Source organism: Ceratosolen solmsi, unplaced genomic scaffold (genome assembly GCF_000503995.2).
Source record: "Ceratosolen solmsi marchali unplaced genomic scaffold, CerSol_1.0 scaffold23, whole genome shotgun sequence".
Classification (NCBI taxonomy): domain Eukaryota; kingdom Metazoa; phylum Arthropoda; class Insecta; order Hymenoptera; family Agaonidae; genus Ceratosolen; species Ceratosolen solmsi.
Window position 1 is genome coordinate 2,252,263 of NW_011948430.1, and position 26,972 is coordinate 2,279,234.

The 26,972-nt window shown below is 34.5% G+C and overlaps 1 protein-coding gene across 1 annotated transcript in view; it reads right to left on the reverse strand.

The window, feature by feature from the left end:
* The window catches only part of LOC105363973 (uncharacterized), a 58,070-nt gene that overhangs the window by 11,666 nt on the left and 19,432 nt on the right, over positions 1-26,972 (reverse strand). The window contains exons 3-8 of the mRNA XM_011501797.1: positions 11,254-11,320; positions 8,676-8,914; positions 8,391-8,454; positions 7,902-7,997; positions 6,784-6,884; positions 6,543-6,674 (exon numbers count right to left, since the gene is read on the reverse strand). Coding sequence (XP_011500099.1) covers positions 6,543-6,674; positions 6,784-6,884; positions 7,902-7,997; positions 8,391-8,454; positions 8,676-8,914; positions 11,254-11,320 — 699 coding nt within the window. The remainder of the gene's footprint in view (positions 1-6,542; positions 6,675-6,783; positions 6,885-7,901; positions 7,998-8,390; positions 8,455-8,675; positions 8,915-11,253; positions 11,321-26,972) is intronic.

The following is a 26,972-nucleotide window of genomic DNA, read 5'->3' on the forward strand; positions in this document are numbered from 1 at the left end:
AACACCCCCCCCCCCCCTCCTCTCCCCCCCGTTTATTCAATTAATTACGAGCTAATATTCCTAATGCCAAAATAAGTTTTGCTCTCCTTTCCTTCAAAACTTCATAAGTAATGCGGGCAAAGGAGTGCGATTACATAATAAGCACAGCGGCGACTCGCTGGAGGAGAGCATCGGAGCCGGAAACGTGACGGATCAGCGTCGCTCTACAACGGTGCTTGCTTGTGGCGTGTAAACGTTCTCCTAATGCGCACTACTTGCCTTTAGAGGAGAACTCCCCTCCCACCAAAACCACCACCACCACCACCTCCACCACCACCACCTCCACCACCACCACCGTCACCACCGTCGCCACCATCGCCACCACCACCACCTTCACCCCGTCCCTCCCTATCACCCTTTTCCGCCATTTTCTTTTTCTAAACCGTATATGCTTTTATTGGAAAAGTCGCCGCTCTAGTTTTCGATCAGTTAAGATGAAGATTAGTTGTGTCGCGTTTTTTCTTCTATTTTTCTCCTCTTCCCCCCCCCCCCCCCCCCCCCCCCCCCCCCCCCCGAATTGGTCGATATCCCCCCTACCCCCTCCTCTCACTACCACACCCTCCCGCCCTCCTCTTCTTCACAAAGCCTTCGGGCAAATATAATGCAAATTAGAGCATTTCTTTGTTATTGTTAAGAAAGTGTGCTTTTGCCCTAATACGCACTCCGGAGATTATGATAATAAATATAATTAAAATTTCAAGCAAGGAGCGTAGGAGTAGTGAGACGCACTCATATTTCTACGATCGTGACCTAATTTACAGTCAAACAAATCAATTTTTAATGTGTATGTCCGTTAAAGTTAAAAGTGACTTTAGTAAATTTTATTGGAGCTTGCGCGCGTAACTTTTGCTTCATGCATCTTGTAAGACCTTTATTACAATATCTGAGTAATATATCATGCGAGACTTATTGTTTAACATTGTAATTTGAGAAAAGAAATTGTAGTTGTAAAATTGCTTGCGAGAGCCATCTATTATCTCATTACTTTTTACATTTTAATTAATACTCTTTGCTGAATATTATACATTTTAATAATCTGAGCGATACTTTTACGTGCGCGATTAGTCCTTGTAAAATGAGAATTTTCAAGTATTTCCCTACGTTAAATTGAGGTAAAATCCTAATTTCAATATAAATGATTATATAGATTATATAGAGAAATGTATTGATGCAAAATCTTTTGAAGAAATGAATCTTTGATCGAATGTCTGTCTTGGAAATATTGATTCAGGTGTATTATTATATTAATCGATTGTTTCTAAATCGAACAATAATAATCCTAATAGAGATAATAATCCTTTTTTTTTCTTCTCACCATTTAATCATTCATTTTAAAATTCCTTTGTCATTGTACAATTTTATTACGGCTATGTGTTTATTACTTAGGTGATCGGAAATTTCAGTCACGTACGGAATTGAACTCAATCAATAATCACATATTTATAGACAAATGGCAAAAACATTAATATATTTTTTCATAAGAGTATGTTATAATAAATGACTTTAGACTGTAACATGTTTTTTTTTTCTTTTTGAAATCGTCGAAACGCCAAGTCAAAAATTTTGTAATATACTCTTTGAAAGAATTTAAATTTCATATTTACGATTTTTACACGAATATTTTCATTTATTCGAAACAAGTATTAGAACATATCTTTCAAGAACAATTTAATTAAATATTTTATACGAGCGATTTAATTAAATATCTTCCATTAAAATATGAATTCACGTATTAAATAATCGAGCCTTTCTAATTGAAATAAACATTAATCTAATTTCATAATATAATTTTTGTTTTATTTATAATAATAATAATAATAATAATAATTATTATTATTATTATTATTATTTTTACTGATTTAATTATTTCTTAAATTCATGAAATATTTTTAAATTATTTAATGCACAATCATAATGATTCGAAATTATAAACATCTGTATAGAGAAATACAAAATCTTTAGTATACAAGGGCGGAAGAATCGAAACTTAATATACTTGAGATAAGTGCTTACTTTAAATATATAATGTTTTATGATTTTAATATTCTGTTATAGTTATTTATTTGATTCTAAACGAATGTATTTTTATTATTTGATAGTCTTTAAAAATTTTATATATGATAATAACAAAACAAAGCGAAACAAAAAAAAAACAAAAAAAAAAAACAAAAAAAAAAAAACAGTACCTAAATTATAAGGTAATTTTATTATTATTATAAGGTATTTGATTGGAATAAAATTTAATAAGATAACAATATTATTTGAAGAAAATTAATATTGGATAACGAATGAATGGAAATGAAAAAACGACATCTTCGGATGTCTCCTTAAACAATTGGATTGAAGTTGAATTATTGAAAATAATTAAGATATCTGGAGATAGTCGTCGACCGACAATTAAAACAAGTTTTCAAATGTTTTTTCTCCATCTCCGAGAATATGTGTCAAAACTTTAAAATACTCGTCTTCCAGCATGAATTATTTGCAAATTTACTCTTTTGTCACAACGTATAGGAAAAGAATTTTAACGCGAACGGTAACTCATTAAGATATTCTCGTTTCAATGCGAGTTAAGCCTTTTATCGAGGAACCATCGACAAAGGGAATAGCGACTAGAAACGCGAATGGACTTTTGAACGTAAATTAAAGAAAGAACGAATGAAAAGAAAAATTAACATGTAATAAAACGGCAAACTTTGTGTCTTCGTGCTTGTTTTGTTCTTTAGTAATCGTCAATTAAGATTAATTAATGATTAATAAAATTAATGCTATTAATACAGTTTTTTTTTTTTTATTTTTTTTTTATTTTTTTTTTTTTTTTTCGAATAGTTTCCTACATTATTATAAATTTAATATTACTACACTTGTCGTTATATCGCTACTATTATTAGCAATAGAAATGGCTGGCTCGCATTATATTTGTTGTAAGTGTGTCAAAATAGATTATAATGTTATTTCGGCGACACAATACCTTCTACTTAAATATAAAAATAACCTTAAAACACTACTACGTAGCCCGTATTGTGTCTATAGGTCTCAAGTAGATGAGAGCTACAATTGTTTATTACGATGCCACTGTCGGATATGATGAAAGTATCGTTGGAGCGTTCGAGGAGTCAACGTTTTAGGTCATCGATAGGGTGGTAGAATAGTATTAATAAAATCATATGAGAATCCATCGGGGCGAGCATCACAAACCAACGCTAACTGAAAAATTCAATACGGACATACATAAATCGCTGATAATCGCCATAGATTTCAGGGCCGAATAGTTTTTCAAAGTAATTTTAACGAAATGGACAGATGGATTTTGACAATATTCTAACATTGGCAATTGCACATTTGCCATGCTTTCTTTGCAGGCGCACAATTTTCTCCAGCTAATTTGCGTTTTTACCTTCCCATTTGCCAAAATACCAAATCAAATAACGAAATTTACCCTCGCACAACGATCACGAGGCAAGCGTACGACATTATCTCACAAGTCTTTTTACAGCGGATGATGATCTGAAAGGGACAAGAGTCGTTTGCCCGATTTTACGTATCACATATCGCGTCAAGCGAATTCCTGGGAATAAGAATGCCCGATGCAACTACAACAGCGCCATTTTCAATTCCATCTGTTCATGCAGGTGTTGAAGCAAGCGGCTTTTCAACATACAGAGGCATCTTTAAATAAACAAACGTGTGGTTAGTCGACGATGCGATCAGTTGCAACAGTTTTCTGAATGTGGCAAGGCTTACTCAGTTGGGTTGGTTACTTTCATTACAGCGACTAGATGTACTATGGCGATGGCGAGGGATGTAACTTGCGCGACGAAGCATCAACCGTCAACCTCATCGACATGAGCATTACACAAGCCGTAGGAATGTGGCTCGATTAAAAAAAAAAAAAAAAAAAAAAAAAAAAAAAAAAAAAAATTGTAAACAAACGGATGAAGAAGAAGGTACAATGAGGATATACGTAAATGGCGCTGATAAGCTGCACGTCACACTCGACGTGGAAGTCCATTTTATTAAATGAGAGAAATCTGTTTTGAGAATGTCTCCTAATTGGGTAACGCGTAGCTTACGTAATTATCAGCTTCAAAGGAGATTATAATTGGAGAAACGGAAAATTGTTTTTAATGCGTAAAACTCGTATGCGTAGCATTAGAAAAGCGAAATTAAACTAAGGTCGTAAAATAAATTAATTCTAATTAATACTTTTACATCAATTTGCGCAACAACTTATTATCGTGCTTTCTCGTTACTTTTATTTATTTTTTTTTTTATTTTTTTTTTTATTTTTTTGTTGTTGTTTATTTTTTGTTTTACTCCGAGTGTTGGGCTGTTTGGCTTTTTGGAAAGAAAAAACGATTTTTTATTTAACCATTTTTATGTACGGCCGTTGCTGTAATTCATTTTCTTTTTTTATATTATTGCCATACGTTTGACTTTAAAATGCGAATCCTATTTTATTAGCATTCGTTGGTATGTCGTCAATAAAATTATTTCTTTATTACTTATTCACTCGCGTACACAGAAATATTCGATTGCTTTTTCTTTCAGTTCACGTCTTTATGGTGACGAGTATCTGTCGTGGTACAAGTTTTGCTTTTGCTATCCTTCTTCGCCGTATATTTCCATATTTAGGAATACTTATCGATATAAGCATAAGTAAACATTGAATATAATAAGAAAGTAAATATGTTGACAAATTAAATTAAATGTGGTTTATGAGAAAATATTATATAATATTAAAGAATATATTTACTTTAGTCTATTGTAGAGGAAAATTATTTCAAACCAAACTGAATCTTCGTATGAATAATATGAAATTTAAAAGAAAAAAACAAACCTAAAAATATAGAAATTTTTTTTTTCAAAAAATATCCGACGAAATAATAATAATTTTTCAACATTTATACAATAAAAATATCAAATCGTTTTTTATAATCAAAAGTTAGCAGTAGTAATTTAAATTTTAAATGAAGATATCAAGCTTCATTTATTTCTTTGGGCTTTTCTCTCTTCCTCTCTCTCTCTCTCTCTCTCTCTCTCTCTCTTTCTTTTTTTCAATTTTTCTCTCTCAATTTTTTCATCAAAAGTTAAAAAAACGTCATATAAAAATATATGGATTGCAAAGGCATTTTATTTTCATTTTATTAAATTATTTCAAAATTAATAGTTTTTATTTAAAATCGATTTTAAGTATAAACCAAGCGAATTATATATTCTATTCGGAGTTAGTTTTTATAAATTTGTTTACATTAAATTAAAAATAAAATAAGCTTGAAATATTTCTATATCTTTTAATGAAATTGATTGTATTTAAAAAAATTTTCAAATAAAATTGTTATTACATAATATAATATAGAAAAAATTTAATGTATAGCTTCTATGTATTGAATTGAATTATATTATTAACTTAAATTTTTATTTAGACTTCCTTGTAATAATGATCGTAAATATTTTATCAGATTTATAAATATTTATAATGATTTTTACAAGGAAGTCATCTTGGCGTTCGCATGCGTCACTCTCTTTAGTAATTATGTTTCCGATTTAATTTATATGTACATAAACAAATATCTATCTATCTATTTAATATATATATATATATATATATATATATATATATATATATACACATCTTTTATATATGATTTATTAAAATTATTACATAGATTTACCGATAATCTACTACTTTTTTTTTTTTTTTTTGACAATTTGCTTTAGAATGATTAATATATTGTGGAGGTATTTTTTTGTTTGTTTGTTTTATTTTTAATTACAAATTTAAATCATCATTGACGAGCCAATTAATGAATTTTATGTATGAATCAATTGAAAATATATTTTGAAATAGGTTGTATAATTTTATCAATGTCTAAATTATATATCCGCGTGACAGTTTTAAACTTTTATAAATAATCTAAATTGCAAAATTTCCAGAGCTATTTCCATGATGTTAAAAATTAATTAACAATTGGTTATAATCTGGGAGTGGGACTTCAAATTGAAATAAATTATGAATCACGACGACTACGTTTATAGATATTGACAGAATACGATTATTTAAAGTTTTGGAAAATGAAACTTTTTTAAAATGATACTTCTCCGACATTAATGCGTTTGATTATTTATTTTTCAAAAACTGATACTAGAAAAAAAGAAAAAGAAAAAAAAGAAGATAAATTAAAGATTCCACTTAAATCTTTCGTAATCAGCAATATTTATGGTTGCTATAGCACGGAAGGTCGAACTAAATATCAAAATATTTTTATGACATCTGCGCTGTACGAAGGTATTATCCGAGGACAGTGAAATAAGATTTCACACGAACGGTTGAAACAAATTCACAAAAGAACAAGCAAAAAAAACCCCGAAAAAAAAGAAAGTAATGAAGATGAGAAGGATGTAAGAGCCCTTGATTTAATTAAAGTAAGCGATAATGCCGGCCGAGACGGAGTGTCGCGAGCGTAATAAAAGTCGAAAAATAATAATAAGATGTACGATACCTCATAAAGAGCAGCGAGATGATTGCTGGTTGCGACGAGGAAGGGCTGATTGACGCCGGGATGGTCGAGATCGTGGGTGACGGCGGCGATCAGCGAGGCCATTATTTCTAGATAACTGAGGTGCCTTCTTATCTGGAAATACAGGCAGAAACGAGGAGGAATTGAGGGGAGCTTTGGCGCCTCGTAGTCCGGATGTCCTCCGCAGAGCGAAAAGACAGTGAAATGTAAAATTTATACGGACCTGTCGTTCCTGCAGGAAGCAATGCATCGCTTGCGTGACATCGGCGGCGTGTATACTGTTGTGGTAAGGATTTGTACTGTGGTAGCCTTCTTCGATCAGAGCTGAAAAATAGCGACATTTGTCCCCTGTGTGTGCGTTTGTCCATTTACATATGCATATATGTATAAGAAACACGCGAAATGCGTGAACCGTGCAAATGCATCGGGTCTTGTAAGAAAATGGAGATGGCGTATATAGGAGGGATAGCCCAGGCTTGATAGGAAGATCGCAAGTGCTTTATAAATGGCGATTCAACAGTTGTGCTCTTTACTTTTTCATCCTTATATCCGCGTACTAAGTAAACGAATTCTCGAGATCGATCACTAGCAATAATGTCGTTGGAAAATGTACGCACAGGTCCTAGTATTAGCTTTTACTAAGTAGATACGGATGGATACTCGAGTATATTCGATTTTGTCACGATGGATTTGTGCACCATTTGTACAACACTCCTGGACTTGCGAACTTTATGTTGCTTTCTTCAAATAGAAAAGCTCGCGTTCTTTTTTTTTTTTTTTTGTTTTTTTCTTTACAAATAAAGCCTATCATTACGTAAGTAGTCGTAAATTTTATTTCCACAAAATTTACAATCGTCTAGCGGTTATAAAAAATGTTTTCTTTACTCTTTTTTCTTCTTCTTCTTCTTCTTCTTCTTCTTCTGCTTTATTTTTTTGTTATTGTTTTTATTTTTCGTACAATTGTTGTAAAAATACCATGCATCTAACGATATAGTATTTCATATTCTTAATGCGGAATATCGCTGCGTACAAGCTAATAAAAACTTTAATGCAATTTTTCAACAATTGAAGGAAAAGCTCGATGCGCAATAGTGATAAATGCATAATAAAGTCTGATAATCCCAACATTCATATTTTTAGCCACTGTCGTGGTCATGGAAAATTTAAACCGGAATAAAATAAAAAATAAACACTTTCGCGGCGAATCACTGCGAGTGCGTGATTTACGGCGCTGCTCTTATTTGCTACGAAAGCTTAGCGAAGCCGACATTAAACTGCTCCATTATTTACAAAGTATATTCAACGTCGGAGAAATAAAGAACATTGATGAGTTTTACTTACTGAATAACTTCCAGACTCTTACAACATCCAGGTTGAAGTGCTGGAGAAGTCCGTACCAATGAAAGAGATGGACGCACAAAACTGCTAATGAACGACCTAAAATAGATAATGATCGTTAGTTTGTCTAATTATTAGCGTTTACATAATTTGTTCATGCAATGTTCCGAGTAGGGGTAGCTAGCTCACAATGTATTATACTCGACCATTTCGTTGTAATTGGGCACATCGAACTTAATTAAAAACAAGTGTACACAAATTTCTAATTTAACGTGCAATTTAATTTTGACATATTGTCCGAGAGATTTTTTTTTCTTTTTGAATTGCGACACGTCGACATACAAATAATCTCATCATAATAACTGGCAATAGTAATTAGCAATTAATCGTAGTAGCTGGTTGAAAAACACGCGGAACAAGGAATAAGCGGCGCGTGAGAGAAATCAGAGGATCAGTGCCTCTGCTACGAGAGCAGTGGGCAAGTTTTCTTACCTCCGGTCGCAGTTTCCAAAGTGAAGGCGTTGAATTTCCAATTGGCCACCCTCTGCAGTACGCACTGTAAATAAGAGAAAGAGAGAGAGAGAGAGAGAGAGCGAGAGAGAGAGAGAGAGAGAAGAGAGAAAGATAAGAGAGAAAGATAAGAGAGAGAAGAGAGAGAGAGAGAGAAGAGAGAGAGAGTGAGAGAGAGAGAGAGAGAGAGAGAGAAAGGAATGGATAGAGACGGTCTTAGTGTTAAGCGTATTTTTGCGCGTCCCGACGGGCGTCGCTTTGGCTCACCTGCACTTGTCCATGGGTGACGTCGTCGAGGAGTCCGGGCTCCTGGTCAAGGGAGCGCGTCACCAGACGTTTGCGCCTACGCTTGTGCATGGTGAGGAAGCGACCCGTGTGCTTGGGCCGGTACCGGCTGACTTCGAATTTCGCCAGAAGAAGCCGCTCGAGCTCGTCCAGGCCGGGACACGCGTCGACCTCGTCGGGCTCGCGGGCGCTCGCTTTCGCCATCAGAGCGTTCGCTTCCTCTGTAATCGGCGCCTCATTAGCCGTCGTTCGTGGATAGAAAAGTGCATGACAAATTGATTTTGCTAGTGGAACAGAGGACGGCGCTCGCCAGATTACGGGCTTATCGTTTTTAACATGCCGATCCGAGAGATTTTCTCAAAGGCGCGTGAAATTTGCGTCTCGACAGCATTTTTACAGGCATCGTCGACTCTTCGCTTTCGTCAAATTTTCGCGAATTGATCGATCGCTGCTTTATGAGCCTCTCGTAAAACCGCAGAGAGATTGAGAGAGATAGAGAGATAGATATTGAGATAGATATTGATATAGATATTGAGATAGAGAGAGAGAGAGAGAGAGAGAGAGAGAGCGAGAGCGAGAGAGAGAGATGATGATTATGACGATGACGATGATGATGATGATGATGATGATGATGATGACGATGACGATGATGATGATGATGATGATGTTGATGATGATGATGATGACGACGACGATGATGATGAATTATTTTACACCTTGGATAAGTGTTGGTAATTCAGAAAGGGAACATTCATTCATTAGGTATGCCCGATAATAATGTGACCTCGTGTATTTTATTTGAAAGATTGGGATTATTAATCATCGACGGCTGAATGTGAATGTGATTTCAATTTCTCTTACTCGCTCAAGTCGCCTTTAACGTGCTGCGCATTAATCACAAGCTAATTCAGCAAGTCCGACTGTCGGACATATAGTTGGTATTAGTTTTTTCTCATAAGGAATCCCGCGCGACGGAGCCCAGGTAAAACCCTTAGCAGCCTCACGATAAAAACATCTACCAACTCAATATTACATTTAGAATAATAAAACTAGGAACAACCCCATCTCTATTTCGCCGTAATGGGCATTAAGCACGTAAAAGTCAAGTATAACTGGATATTCTACCTAGAATTCTACGTGGCGCTCCGCTCTACCTGACATCTCGTAACCGGCGACCCTACTTCCAATTCCTTCATGTCAACGACGAGTAGTTACGCTACTTATGTTCATAAAATTACCGACTGATCTGTCCGTACCGCGATATCGACGATTTCATTGTGATATAAGTAAACGGCGACCGATCACAATATTCACATTTACAAAATTACTCGAATAACAGCGTCTCTTTGCGGGAAATCTCATGTTCGATGATTACGATGGAAAGATAATGATGCGCGCCATTGGCATGATTCAGAGGCTGAATCGTGTAATTGGCAAAAAAACGATTACGATACAGCATCCGTTGATTTTCTTGACATTATGGACTCGCCATGAATTTTTAAAAAAGACATTTTCTGGCTACTCGTCATTTTACATTGCGTATCCTCGAGCGTTTTCACGCCAACAATTTTATTGGCCATCAACATTTAACAATTAGATTGGCACTTTCAAGCACATTTGTACTATTTCGTTAGTTTACGCAGTAACATTTATAAAAATCTGAAAACATTATGCACTTGTACCCCGGACGCTTTATTTGAAAATTGATAAAAACAAAAAAAAAAACAAAACAAAAAAAAAGGAAAAAAATTAGTTAACAGTAGTAAATATTCATAGGTCAGAATTAATCATCTGTAGTGTAATTATAAATACAAACGATAAATAAGATATTTTAATAATGTTATAAGTACGTTTAATATGTTTCAATCAAGATAATTATTTTCCTCTAGTATATCAAGAATATTACTTAAATTATTTAATATTAGTCTTATTAATGGCGCTATGTAAAATAATTGCGATAACACATATACATATATTTTTATCCATATTTATGAAAAATATTTGCACTCACATGTTATATATGTAAATAATACAAAATACAAAAAAAAATTATTTTTTTTTCCTTCAATTTTTTATTTTTATTAATTCAGAGTTTTATAATAAATAATATACGATAGAGTTTAGTCAAATATTATAAAAGATATTTGAAATTATATCAATCAAATAGACAATCAGCGCTTCTATGTACAGTTATTACAAAATATTTTTATTCTTTTTTAAATTATTTGAGAATTAAGTAGAAGCTAATTCAGCACTATTTTGACCTAATTACAAAAATTTTTCATGCCATTTCTCGTATGACGTAATTGCGATGAATGTTAATTATAGTGCAATTTTTCTTTCGTTACATATATATGCATACATACATACATATACATACATATATATATATATATATATATATATATATATATATATATATATATATATATATATATATATATATATTTTTTTTTTTTATTTATTTATTTTATTTTTTCGACAATGATTTATATCGCTTATATTAGAAAAAAACAAATTTGCCTTATAATATTTATGAGTAAGATATAGATGCATTTACCAGTAATTCGCTGTATGAGTGCATTTTGCTCAGTATTATGATCCAACATAATTTCGGAATTTCGTCTCTGTAACAAAATAAGTAAAGGAAAAACATTAAAATTAGATTACAATCGCCAAGAAAATTTATAGTCATTAATATTATATTTCCTTATATGATTATACAATTTCATCAAAGTTTAAATGCCATTTGTTCTGTTATTTTTACGAACACATTATCCATTTAAATTCTAATACGGCATTGGAACATTTTGCTCCCAATAGATTTTTGCAAATATAACTTAATTGAATCGCATTGGAAGAAATAATGCAAATCAGCGTACAAGTATTATTCTATCGGAATGCTAATTATTCAAACAATCATCCGGAATTATTCTTCAAATGGAAATTTTTATTAAAAGCGAATTCGAATCAGCAGTAAATCTCGATAATTGGAAGTTGAAGTATATTTTGGCAGAGATTCAAAAGGACTAATAGACAATTCAGATAGCGTAAGAGCTAATGACTCTTATGGAGTAGGTTAATCTATTTTAAAGTACATAAATTTATTATTGCGCTCTCGAACATTATTCAGGTCTTACCGATTTTGTGCACCTCGAGACGCCGCGATAAGTACTACCATCACTCTAACTACTCTTAAGTCCGAGCGACGTTACAAGACAATGTAATGGAAGAGCTTAAGACTCGTAATTCTGGTGACTACGAGCAATCCTATCAACGTCCACGGCACTTTTCTAAGAGCTTGTAGCTGTGTCTAAGAGAATGTGTCACCGATCCATGAGAAATTATGATATGACGATACGATGGGGTGAGAGTAGGTGGGTGGATTTTTAGAGGAGGACGGGGGTAAGAGAGAGAGAGAGAGAGAGAGAGAGAGAGGGAACGAGAGAGAACGAGAGAGAACGAGAGAGAACGAGAGAGAACGAGAGAGAACGAGAGAGAATGTGTGAGAGGGCGAGAGAGTGAGAAAGAGAGAGGACAGAATTAATGATCCGTTTAACAATGTGCAAAGAGTCTTGAAATAAGAAGGAAAGATACCATAATTGCCCAGGAACTGGAGTTCGTATTGGTCAGTTAAGTTGAGTTATTTTTCACTTAGCCTAATATGCCTATAAATGATTATTAGCATGAAAAGAATGATTTGACTAGATGCGTAATGACCGATTTAAAGTGTGCAAAAGATGCGCGAGCCACAACCCCGGCGTGCTGTCACGTGAGCACAAGTTGGCTAATTTCAACGTGACTTAGGTTTCGTGGCGAAGAGGTGGGAGGGGGTGCGGTATGAGGGATGGTGAGGGGGAGGGGGGTGTAATCGATTTTTTCACAGCCGTCTGGTTGTCGCAACAAATAATATCATTAAATGGATTTGTATTTTCTCTCTTTCCCGGTCAATTGAGTCTAATCGGCTCCACGGCTCTTTAATTGACGTCGCTCTCCTGCAAAGTGTCCCTTACCATCGCCCCACCACCAGTAAGCCGTAAAAATGCTCGTATTGTTCTCGGGAGGGATAGGGAGGCGATAAAATTTTTCAGCCCTCGACTTAATACACAGCCAATACGAAGGCGGACCCGAACTTTGCCCACCGATACCCTTGGGGCCCTTCTTCTCCCCTTCCACCACACTTCTCCCCCAATCATGCTATCGAGAGCAGTGGAAAAGAGGGTTGGCGGCTTGCCTGCCTGCCTGCCTGCCTGCCTGCCGAGAGGAGCAGCTCCTCCTCGACGAATAAGTTACGTCACGGACTTTCGGGTCATGCACTGGAATTCAGGTCGACACTCGCGTCGACTCTTCACATACATTCGCGGTGGCCGCTCTCACTCTCGTTTTCGCCTACCCGCGTATCTCCAAGGAGTTTACCCCCTCCACCACCACACCCCATACCATCCCCCTCCCGTACCCCTCCCATCGCCCAAATACACGCGCGCACGCACGCACGCACACCTCTCCCCATTCCCATGCTCCAATCTCTCGTGCACCCAACAGGCTCCTCGATGTATCGTCCTGCTAAAGTAATGAAGACGTCCGATGAAAGGGGGATGGCTTCGATGCCGCGTGAATGTCCCTCGAATTCGTTAGTCGGCTAGTCCATTTGCATCACGACGCCCCGCAGTTGCTTAAAATCTTTTCTACCGTTGTACGGGAGGGATCGGTGCGGGGCGGGGGCGTAAATCTCTCGACTCGAATGTAGTGTGCCAACGCAGTGGTTCTCATATGGGAGTTAGAGACGCGCGAGCGCGAACCACTCTGAAGCACGCAGTACGCCACGGCTACGATATCCGGAGGCTCGACTTTTTCGCAATACAACGCGCTCCGAGGACAGAGCGACCGACTCTCGATAGCAGCCAATGATAGCCGCGTTCCCTACGGGAGCCCTCTTCCTAAATCTAATCTAATAAATGAGGTCCGGCCGTAATTACACGAGGCCTAATTATCAATGGGCGTTCTTGCCCTCTTAATTACTTCATGCCAACGTATTTACAGCAGCGATGCATTTAATTACTCGGCCATTCATGGAGTATCAAGGTCCTACTGCCGCGATGCCTTTCCTCCTTGTGTCAGCACTCCCGTTACTCTTGGTCTATTAGTTGGTTTAGTATATTGCATAGGGCTGGCCCGGGGATGGTAGCGACCACAACAATCCGTGTAAAATGGAATCAGAGAATGGTATTCGAATACCCGTGGGATGTCAAATTCGAGGTTTGTATTTAAGATAAATGTATAATTCTATCACTTATGGTATTCGTGTCATGGCATGAATTATATGGGGTATAATACTATTCATGGAATATTTTTTGTCTGTCGGTTGAAAATACATAGCTCGCGAGTGGCTACCGTAAATCCGCAAGAAGAATCTCGTCGCTTTAAAAGCTCTTTTTCAGAAAAATCTCTTCATATCCCCTAGGAGACGGTAGTAATAGTAGTAGTAGTAGTAGTAGTAGTAGTAGTAGTAGTGGTGGTAGTAGTGGTGGTAGTAGTGGTGGTGGTAGTGGTAGTGGTAGTAGTAGTAGTAGTAGTAGTAGTAGTAGTATATCACTCATACGTTTCCATTGTTATCGTCCGCGTTATTCGTTTCCGTTGTAATGTTTTTCGTCTTTTGTGCTGCCTACGGTTTTTCTGATATTTCCAAGGAGAAACGTCAGTCCGAAATACATGAATGCGAGATATGCCGCTGTTCTTTAGATTAAATTAATTAATTTATATGCTCAAAACTATATGTATTCTCTCTCTCTCTCTCTCTCTCTCTCGCGCTCTCACTCATATCTCACTCACTCGACTTGACCCACTTTTTTTTATTTACAAACTCACAATAAAAATCCCTTAATCTTTTGTAAGAAAGAAGAAAGGAGAAAAGAGAGAGGAGGACAAAATAAGGAAAAAAAACGACAACGACAACGTCGTTCCCCTAAACGCCAAGAAACTTTTAAATAATAAATAAGAAAGCTATCGCATCGGCATGATTAATTTCATTATTTAATAACCCTAAATGTTTGTAAATATTTTTTTATCGACGTTTAGATCTGAAATAAATACAATGAGAATCAATGTAGAGACAAAAAACCGGATATTTGTTTATTAAATAGCGATTATTTATTGTCTTGAGATCCCATTGAATTTACAAGCATCTTGAAGTAAATTAAGAATTGTGCCCCAGCGACTTATTCCGACAAAGACACGATTTCGAAAGAATAGAGCGTAATCTAAAATCGGGGCTAAAGTATATATAAAAAAAAAAAAAAAAAAAAAAAAAAAAAAAAAAAAAAAAAATATCCGAAACGTTATAAGTGTCTGAACTAAATAGCCCAAAGGTCTCGACGAGGCTCGATCCTGGGCTTCGACGTTATTTTTTCACCAAAAGTCTGGACGCTTCGCGAGCGGATGATGGCCCCCTGACCGCCGATAAATGCCGTTCAACGTTATGTTGTCCCTATCGCTCCCCTATGTATCGTTGGCTAAATAAGAAGGCATCTACGGGCCAATATAGCCCGATCTTTTTCTCCTTTCCCCTCGTTTTTCTCTTCTTCTCCCTCGTGCTTCCAACTCGCTCTCACGGACGGTTTTCTGGCGCGGTTACTAGAACGATCTTATATCCTTTTATGCTTTCCTTCGAAAAGTCCAGGGACATTAATCGATATACTAATACGTATTGCAATATGAAATTAATTAACATGCGAAATGTTCGATCTGACTGCTGGATTGACATTTACCTAAGAATATAAAATATAATGAAGCTGTGCATGAATTTCTCCTTGAATTTGTATATTCGACGAAAGAAAAGGTTGGGCAAAACTTTTGACTATCGAGGGATTAAGGCGATGAAAGTTTTTCGTTCCTTTTCTTAAGCATTTTCGTTCCTATTAATACCGTTAGACTAAAATACAAATAATTGCTAAAAATAATAAGTGCACTATTAATAGTTATAATTATTGTTTTTAATTGGCATGGATATGTAGCCCAGTGTGCATTCACGTACATTCGCGAGTTTCAAAGTTTTTGAAACTTTCACTCGTAACGAAAGCTCGTTTCAATTTCAATTCTATATAGATGAAGTTAAGGCCAACGTATCTACTTCGGATAATATTTCAGTATAAACTTCTTCTTAAAAATATTCACATTAGTTTTACTACCGTTGCTGGAAATCTAGATGATCGATTGCAGCAAAACATTTATTCTGTATTTTCATTTTGACATGGAAGCAACGATTAACAATCAATATGTTAAAAAGTGCCTAATAAATAATTGCTAAATTAATTATTTCATTGGCGTTGCACGTTATACAGCCGTGATAAATAAAAGGTAAGTTTTTATATTAAGATATCTCACGAATTTACCACTTTAATATTCACATTTAATTATAGATGAATGTATGTTTGTCTAATTTGTCTAAATTTTATTATTCGAGAATGATAAATGTATAATGCTATGATGTAAAAAGGCGAAATCGTAAAACACGTTCAGCTGCCAAATTGTTGCTGTTATAGCGTTAAAAAATATCGGGAAAACCGAGGAGTAATCATCTCTTTTCATAAATATCAGTTTAACGATAAAAAAAAATTAAATTACAATTATAATACTATGCAAAAACAAAAACAAAAACAAAACAAAAAAACAAAAAAAAAAACAAGAGAAAAATAAAATAAAATAAAATAAAAATGAATGAAAAAACACGCATTGAATAAATTAATTTATTATGAGTTTTTAAAAATAATAGTATCATTATTGGTAGTAATTTTTCTCTATACGATCTTATCCTGATAAAATTTACCTATAGTGAGAGTATTTTAGGAGGAAGTTGGCACAAAGTTCCTTTGCGTATAGACCTCATTGATCCAAAACATTTTATTTCCTTTACCATTAAATCATAAAATATCACATTTCTATTTATTTTTAATATTCTCTTTTTGTCATAAGATCGTAAATTTAAAATCATTGTGATAAAACATTATGTGCAGAGTATATTTTGACAAGGATGAGAGGTCGATGACAATGTTCCAATAATGTCATGAAAAATAACGAAATTAATTTGAAAAATAACAAAACAACAGAGACAACGAACGCGAGAGCTGATTAATTAAATTATACTCAAAATGATTATGTAAATAAATCTTTGTTTGGCTTCTTCGTTTTAATTAACATTGTTACTATCGGTTATCGTATAACTCAATACGCTACGTTAAGCTAATATTTCAGAGATACGCAAATATTTTACGCTGCCAACACTTCATTTCATAAGCTATTTTGAGTTTCGTGCATTAGACTACTAATGACTAAATTAGTTCCGTTATCGAAACTTTGTACAATGAAATAATATAAAGCAACATAAATAAAATTACAAGGAAATCTTATCAATAATTAGGGAATAAAATAAAACCGGGGTAAATAGGAATAAATAGGAGAGAGTCGAGTCAATAAGTAATTAAGCATTTTCGCATTACCAAAGCCAATAAAATTTGTTATAATACCAATTGTACGATATATACTCGATTACTTGAATATAAAAATCACTCTATAAAAAGACATGATTCGTTAACAATTATCATAACATTTTTAAAACTTCTACGTTACGCGTAGCGACAGTTCATTAAAAGCTAACTTTTCGCGGTAAACTAATTACTTGTCTGCTTACAGGCTGCTAAATCGTTAAATGCGAAAAATAGCCGACAAACGCATAAGCTCGGTAGCCGCTCACTAACTCCAACGAAAGGACACGGAAAAAGTGTTTATTTTGTTTTGTCGAATAGAATAGCAACTCTTATGAAAGGAAATTTTACCTTTTAAGTCAACCTCGACCGCTAATACGCTCTCGTGATAATATTTAAAAGCGTCCTTTTTCCACTATCACAAATACCTCCACGCGAGGACTTTTATGTTTTTACTGTCAAAAACTGCAAGTGGCTATAAAGAAAACTAAAACTGTTCCTCTTTATGCGAAGACTCATTAAAAATTCGGTAAAAACATATTACGTAAAGCGACACTTGACTATCCGTCACCTTCGCTTGGAAATGCAGAAAATTCGCAATATCCGTTCGACTGAAAATATTCGATATAATTAAACAACGACCTCTAAATTCTGTCCGTATGAATCACATGTATCCACCCCACCGTCCCGGGCTATTTCTATGCACGCAAATGGGGAGAGGGGACAAGCGTTGGAGCGGTGAGAGGGGCGAGAGGGGGAGGGGGAGGGGCAGGTGAGCCGTATTTGATCACCGTGTGGTACAAGTCTTGATCTTATTCGATCGAACGCAAGATTTTTTCCCTCGATGCTTGAAACGGACCCCCCAAGGGACGAAAAGAAGGACGACAGCGCAAGTCGATATCTCACATCGCTACTATTTACGGATGAGCTACAGCGCGTACATGATTTTTTCTCGACATTCATGCATTCGCGGGAGAAGGAAAATTTGCCGATGCTCCGTTTGCAATTGCCCGTTATGCAAAAGTTAATGAATACGTAGCTCTGCCTGCTCCTTCCTTTTCGCGATATGATCGCGATGGCGTTGTAGTGTGATTTCACAACGTAGCACGCGGTCACTTTTACCTCACGGCAATCGCACTTATCGCTCTTTTACTTTCCGTCGACAATGATGATTTGGAATTTGTTGTAAATAGATTTAGCGCGAGAAATGGCGATAAAGTGGTTGGCCAGGAAATTAGCCTGGCTGCGGTATATCGACGTTAATTCCCATTGTAATCCTCGCAGGACTCGTTGCGAATCGTGTAAAAGTTCACACTGTAAAGCTTTTTTCTACACGTCGAAGCTAGTCGTTACCACTAAAAGCATAGTATTCGCCTAAATATGCACAAGGATTACAAAGGTTTATGTCAACGACTTGATTTAATTACTAATACATTTTCTTTCCAATATCTTACGAATCCTCGTGAAAGGTGTTTTTTTTTCTCGTAAAATCTATCGAGACTATATCCAGGATGGTATAATGTCAAAATGTTCGTAAAAAACAAGCTGATTATATTAATGTAGGAGAATGTATGAGAACATTAATTCCGTATTGAAAAAAAAAACAAAATTTTAATTTTGTATCTTATAGAATTAAAAGTTTTCTATTCGTTTCGAAACGACTAATTAGTTATGCGCATTAAAGCCTCATAGGACAGAGAAAATTTTTAAAAAAATCGATATTGTATGTGTGACACTGATTATCGCGATGCTATTTCAGCTATGAGCCAAGTGAAGATAAATGATAAACATTTTTCAAATATACCCTATGTCCTGATTAACAAAAATCGATTCTACATTTTTTCAAGCTCGTATAATATGACAAAAGCTCGATAACTTGACAAGACAAGGATCTAATGAAATTTAATTATTCATAAAAACAATTATTTGTTTAATTAAGATTGCTTACTGGTATATGTCTGATTCAACAGATCACGCAATAAATGTCCATATTACATATCCCCATTAATACATGTCAAAGGAGAGACTAAGTTTTGTTTGTTTTTACGACTTGGCAGAAAAGGCTTTCATTCTTCGTTCTGTTTATTTTTACGAATAAGAAGTATTTACCATCTTCGCAATTAGTTTACTGCGATTTCTTATCTAATTTGTAAGGTCGAAAGTTAATGTACAATCTTTTCTCTCTCTCTCTCTCTCTCTCTCTCTCTCTCTCTCTCTCTCTCTCTCACTCTTAAGCGCTTTTGAGTGAATAGTTTTGAAACAATAATGCAATTATTTAAATAAATTTGTCGATTAAAAAGACGCTACCTTCTTTAATCGGAAACAATTTTCATTCCCTAATGTTTGAATGACATACAAGCATAATAGAAACAAATTAATTAATAAATCAATGTATTATTAAATTAAATATTAATAAAGTGAATGAATTGTTAAAAAAAAAAAAAAAAAAAAAAAAAAAAAAAACCATAAAATAATCGTAAGACATTTTGAAAGCTTTGTTAGATAAGCCTGTTATGAAATAATGAATTTTTCATTCTAATATTTCGGAGACCATTGTTTGTTGAAAGAATAAAAATCGTAAAAGATAAATGAGTTACGTAAACAAGGTCTCTCTTAGTTATGCGTGTGCATTTGTTAACGTGAAACTCTTGCGCTACGATCAGTAGCCACTCAATGTTGACAAGATATTTTTTTTTATGTTAATATATTTGAGAGCTCGGTTTCTCGTATACTGTATGCACCTATTAATCGATAGTAAGAAATTTCTTTGGTTTCTCAAAGTTTAAAAATAGACGGAAACGTTGACCTTTGATCGATGATTAGTGAGTGCATGAATATTACTTGATAATGGTAAAATTAGTGAATGTCAAGTTGAGAGAAATCGAAGAATAGAAATTTTCGATCGAGAAACATGTTGCTCGGAACAATTTAGCCATTTCGCCACATTTCTACGACATTTTAGTTATTTCTTATTCAATTAGACAAGTTTTTGTTTGTTTCAATTATTACGTATTGACTTGATTGTGTTAAATAAAAATAATTCTGGATACATTGGGAATTAAACTAATCGACGCAGGTTTAGGCATGAAATATTGATCAAAAAAGGTTTGTTGAAGAAGCGGAGTTCGTCAAAATTCCTAAGAAATTATAAAATTCTAATAATAAAGGCGACTCTAAGACAGCAAATATTATTAACTTGTACGGTTACTATACTGACAACTAAAGAAAACTCTGCCAATACATTGTCACTTAGCTTCTTTCAACTTAACTTTATTTCCTAATGTAATTACTTTCACTCTGCACGATTCTTTAAGAATTTTGTTTCAAAAATCTAATAATAATTTTTATTGTCTTACAAGAAAATATTATGCTTTGCGTTATACAAAATTTATCTACCAATAAACATAAATGAAAATAAAAAGCCCAGTGATTTGCTTGAGGATAAAATATAATGTTAATACAGAAGAGTACTCAATATTTGTTAATTAAAAAGGGAAATAATATATTATAATAGTATAATAGTAATAGAATATAATAGAATTAAGAATTCCATTAACCATACAAATTATGTCACCGGGACGAAAGTTAAGTACATTTAACAATTTTTCAAAAGAATTTTCATTTAGTTGTACATCGATGGATGCGTATCTAATCCTCTCTGCTTTATTTAAATTAAAATTTCTCTATATTTTTAAAATAATACAACTAATAAAAGAAAAAAAAAAAAAAAAAAATGGAAATAAATGATACATGAATATTAGAATATATACTTGTTCCTTTTTTTTCTTTTTTCTTTTTTCGATTTTAAATTTTCCTTAAAATTTATCGTTCTTTTTTTAAATACTCGAATTCAGTAAATAATCATAGTAAATAATTCTATTCTTATACTTTTCAGTAGATAGAATTTGTAAAATTTATTAACAATTAATAGTAATAAAGCGTATACGATTGACGTTGTAATATTTTACTGCAGTCACTTTTGCGTACTAATATATCCTTGTCGATTTATTGGTTATTTATCAAAAATTGTAAAAATTTTACAATGAAGTATAAATATGATTTGTCAAATAATGCAATAAAATTTTTTAAATCGAAGATGTGAATGTTTTCGAAACCGTTTATTTTTAATACATTGGGAAAATAAATATATTTTTATGGTAGAGAATTTTTTACCTATTCCGATCAAATTTCTTTACTATAGGAAAAACCGAGAGATAGAGAAGTAACGTACTTTATATAAACTATTTATGAAAGTATAAAAAAGTAATACAAACGAGATGTTTTTTTTTTTTTTTTTTTTTTTTTTTTATCATATTACATATAATTTTTTCAATATTTTTTGATGTAAATAATTCCCTTCTGTTTTGCCATTTGTAGTATTATTAATTTTGTTGTTGTTGTTGTTGTTGTTGTTGTTGTTGTTTTCGTTTTCCTTTTTCGTTCTTTTTTCAAGAATAGAATACGATTAGACAATTACAATAGAAGGCGAACGAATTTATCAGACCGATGGGTAAATATTAGTTACTGTAAAATTTTTATTATTTTTATATTCCATATTTTTTACTTGTCAAATGTAAAAAATGGTCCGAATATCTATTTGTTAGCTTGTATATTATTAATAATCTGATGGAATAACTTCTTTATTCGCTGAATTTCTAAAAGAAGTTTAAAATATATACTTGAAGCACCAAGCAATACAATCAAAATAACTGAGAATATTTTTACTATCAGTCGTAATACGTAAAAAGATGTATGTACAAATCAGCTTCAAATACGAATATTATAGTAGATCACATAGATTTTTATTGAATGAGTTGACATTTCAAACAAAAATTTATTGTAAAAAAGAACATCCTTATTTATCGTTAGGGTAAGTTATGTGCTACAAAAATGCACTACATAAAATAGAAAATCTATCGTATTTGAGAAACATAAAGACAATAATATATTGCTACATAATTTGCTTATGTGTGCATCGTAAATATTTATTATCTGTATTAATGACTGTGGATTATTTTAAAAAGTTGTACGAGTCCGAGTAGATTAGCCGTTTAAATGACAAAAATTTATTTCAATTGTTCATACGATGTTATCGAATATCTATATCAATTTTAAATTAGCTTTAGCAGATTAAGAATTATCGATTTTCTATGCTTTCTTTCTTTCTCTCTTATATTTTCATTCGACTTTAATATAGAATAAGTACACAAATAAAGAATGGCGTATATATGCATAAATATAGCGCGTGTGTTGTTTGTTTACTTGTGTGTAGCTACGAGAAGAGAGGCAATACAATCAGTTAATTGATTAAATTAACTATGTGAAAGTGCGTAATTTTTTTTTTAGATTCAACTTTAGATTTCGATAAGTGTATAATGGACTCTAAGGATTTTTCGATTTTTCATATTATGCCAATACCATAAAATGTAATACGATTTTTTATCGCGTCGCCGGTGTATGAAATTCAATACAAGTGGTGTAGGACGTAGATTATCGCATTATTCTTATAATGTTTAAATAAAATATATTGCTTGGAAAAGAAGAAAAAGAAAAAATCCGTTAAAAACTTATCGATACGTGTTAAAATAAGAGCAATTCTAATCTATAATTCGGGATAAAACTCTTCATAGGGCACTAATTTCTGATTGACTTTCTAAGAATAGTTTTTGATTAATATAATAGTCACAAAATTACAATGAGCTATTTTTGGTACTCTATAGTGAAATCGAATATAGTATCTATTTCACGCCTACATTGTCGTCATACAAAAACAGCTCGGTCAATAATAACAAAGGGGCATACATCGTAAATTAATTAACGCAAAATGATCTCAACTAAATATTTATCGAAGCGAGCGTTGGCGATCGAGGGAAAGGAGGAAGGAATCCGCTAATAAAACATGTTTTGTAAATCGACACTTGGTGCGCGTGAATTGAATTTAGTCGGCGGGACGTGTAGTGAGTAGGAAGGAAAGGTTAGGAATTATGAAGCAAGAGATGACAGGACAGGACGGCAGTCGACGGCAGCACTGTAAACAATTTCTAAAATAAGATTGGCCGATGAATCGTGAGCCCCGGCTCACTGAGGGACATCGGCACGTAAAGGGAACGAAACGTGAATCGACCCGCTTCTCGCTTCTCGCCTCTCGCCTCTCGCCTCTCGCCTCTCGCCCCTCGTTCCCAGCCTTCCCAGCCTTCCCAGCCTTGCCACCCTCGCTAAGTCGCTGTGCTTCGTTATTTTTAATTGTCCCCAGCAGCGCGAGAATGATAAAGCGAGGATCGCGCCAGGCTTGATCTATATTCACGGCGTTTCGCGCTACGTATTTTATAACGAATCGCCGGCGATGGGAATTATTAATCTCGAGTTCCTTTGGGCTCCGTCGCTCGGCCGCGACCACTCGGATGCGCTGCTTTTCCGGCTCTCGAGCCGAGCAGCGACGGCCAAATTCTCTGCTCCGATAATTAATCGATTATGCTACGGGCCGTGAATCGCCGTGAATTTGTCGCCGACAATGATCGAAGCCAGAGCTTTCAAACGCGAATCGTCGTTCCTAGGCGCTTTAAACCGATCGACCGATCGCCGCCCATTCGCTGTAGCGAATCCATAATCCGGACGATCCGATCCATTCGATCAAACTACCCTCAACGATTGGGGATCCGTTTTTCAAAATTACAAAAACGAACCAACGAACGAACGAACGAACGAACGAACGAGCCAACGAACAAAGGAGAAAAGAAAACATAATACTAGTGGAAAAGGAAGGGAGGATGCTGGAGGAGTGGAAGGGGACGATTTACGATTTATTTAAGCCACACTATGTGGTGAGCCTAGCTTGTGTAAAGTCGGCGGGCGGCGTGAATTTGAAGGGAGGCTCGGGGCGATTTTGTCAGATGCGGATGCCACATTAACGGAAGCAGCTCACTGTCAGCCCCGAGTATTTAAAATGCGAGGAGCGAGGGGACCGGGGGATTTACGTCTGCGTAACCGGGCTTGTGCTTATATTTTGTATTTTGTGTGCCAGGCACGTTCGATAGATCCGAGTAGCGATTGACCTGGTTTGCAGGTCACTAAGACGTCACTATAAAGACTGGCTAGAATTCTCGTAGATTGTTGCCGCAGCCTGCCACTTACCGTTTTATCCGCTTGCGAGTTTGGCATTTATCTTGAGGTTGCGCGACACCGTGACGCTGGGGGACCGTGCGCGGGCGCGTGTACGCACGAAAATTAAAACGCATAAAAGCCGAGCCTAAGCCTCGACAGAGAGAGAGAGAGAGAGAGAGAGAGAGAGGGAGAGGGAGAGAGAGAGCCGACACATCCATAGAGGCGACACTCGATTTAATATGAATTCCGTTAAAGTCTTAATTCTTATTTAAAAGCTGACTTATAACTGCGCGGATTAAAGTGCGTTTGGTGGCGCACGCGCGCGCGCCTGCTGTCATTGCTCGCCTTTTTATTGGCGCATGTGGTTTGCAGTTAGTGCATGTGCAGTTGTAGCTCAATGATATAAATAATGTTGATCCGAATGGACTAGTTGACCCGCTAACCCTTTTAAGTTACATTTCCTTTTAATTGCGATTCGTTGCTCACCGCTAATGCGATCAACTGTCAAGTTTTATTTTGTCATTAATCGACAATCGTCACTACACAATCGAATTACATGTATTTACTTAATTGTGCAACTAATTCACAATCTTGGACGCATAACTGCATGCGCAGCTTAACAATTCGGCCGCTCGTTTTCCGCCCTAAGAAAACGTAGGAGCTCGACTTAATAAATTTCAGGTTTTTTTTTTTTTTTTTTTTTTTTTTTGTCATCGTCGCCATTCAGAACCAAAGAGTTCCTGGGTAGGGCTCGAGTCAATCTATTTATCTTGAAAAATTGCTTAGCAATACTGATTCGCGGACGCACATTAATATCGTTCATTCGGCGCGATCGGATTTTTCATTTTTCCCCCAAACTACTACTATTTAATATTAGAGGAAAATCGATGGGCTGATCAATACTTAACTGGGGTATACATTATTTACAATAACTGCTCATTTAATTAAAAAGTAGAATTTAAACGAAATAAATACAAATGGAATGGACTTTGTCTCTGATAATTTCTTTCTTAATAAGCATCCAAGTTTTTCGATAAATTGTTTTATTAACACTATATACATATTTATGAATGGCTTATAAATTTGTTAATTAATGCTAAATTTAACCGATGAATGTAATTATAATCGGAGGTTCGGTGAACTGTCTTCCGCTGCAGGGGACAAGTGACAGGCCGTAGTACAAACTTCAAAATTAAAGTAGTAATATAAGTGAAAGCTGTGTCAATAATGATACTGGAAGAAGCTATAATAATAAAAGTTGGCCCAAGTGCTTCACTTACCAAGATTTTAAACTCTCGGATGACAATTTTTTTCGGTTTATAGCTTAAACGGCATAGTCGTTTTACATTTTCATTACCGAGTTTTCGATCCGCTAAAATTAATTTTCTCCAATTCCCTTACGATGCTAGTCAACGAAGCGTGCTAAATACTCGGGTACATGGATTTATCTTTCACGAATTTTTTTCTACATAATCCCAGATGTTATTGCATCAGCTTGAGTAGACTTTATACAACTTGGAGAAAACTCCTTAAGAAAATCTACACCAGAATTCGCAATCGAGTGGAGAGCCAAACTTGAGTATTTTGTCAACGACATCTGCGATAGCTTACCCCATTTCCTTGACCCGCCGGAACCTTGAATTTACCAACCTCAAGTTCCCTTGCCACCATAAATTTGTTAAAAAAAAAAAAAAAAAAAAAAAAAAAAAAAATCAAGTAAAAAAGGAAAAGAACAGAAATAACAGATCAAACAAGGAGAGGAATTCTAAAGACTGCCATGTTCTATTTTGGAATTATCGTAATAAAGAATATAAAAATACCGCGTTACAATGTTAGATAGGCGAGCCACTCACTAATCAGAATAAGCATTGCTTATCTTTAATGAGCGGCCACTTAAGATTTCATTAACGATGTTGATCAAATTAGGCATATCTATTAATTTATATAGGTTAACGGCATCATAAATAATTTATTAAAAATATTCAATCGTCTGTGCGCCCATGTAAAGTGAGGTGGAAAATGAGTTTATTTAATTAAATCACTATATTCAGTCGAATCTATAATTAAAAGTCTCGATATGAAATACAGATTTAATACTTTTAATCATTTTTACATTATAGAATTCTGTTCAATAATAAGTATAGGGGACTATTATTAAATATTTTCTTTTTATAGCATTTTCAATAAATAATCAGTGATTATAATTGACATTAGAAGTAGTCTAATAAATATTAATGACGAATGTACGAAGCGCACAAATTCAGGATATACATATACACACACACGCACGCACACACACAAAATCAATTCCACGGTATTAACCATTAATATCAATAAATACTTTTCGTTATTTTCGGATTAATGACATGTAAGGTTTATCAATGTTGCATATCAAATAATTGTTGGCGTTTAAAGCTCTCCTCGTGCAAGACTTCAATTTTAATCTATAAAGGCTTATCAATATTGATTTGTTATAAATAAATCACTATAATTTCATTCTATAGGGAATTTTTTTTTTTTTTTTTTTTTTTTTAATTTTATAAAAAAACACCTACAATACCTTCGGATTAGGCGATTAGTAATGAAAAATTTAGACATTGAAAATGCTAAATTTAAATATACGCTTCAATAAGGCGGAATAACGTTTAAAGGATAAATTTATGTAAATTTAAATAATAAATGCATTAGGTAAAATTGTAAC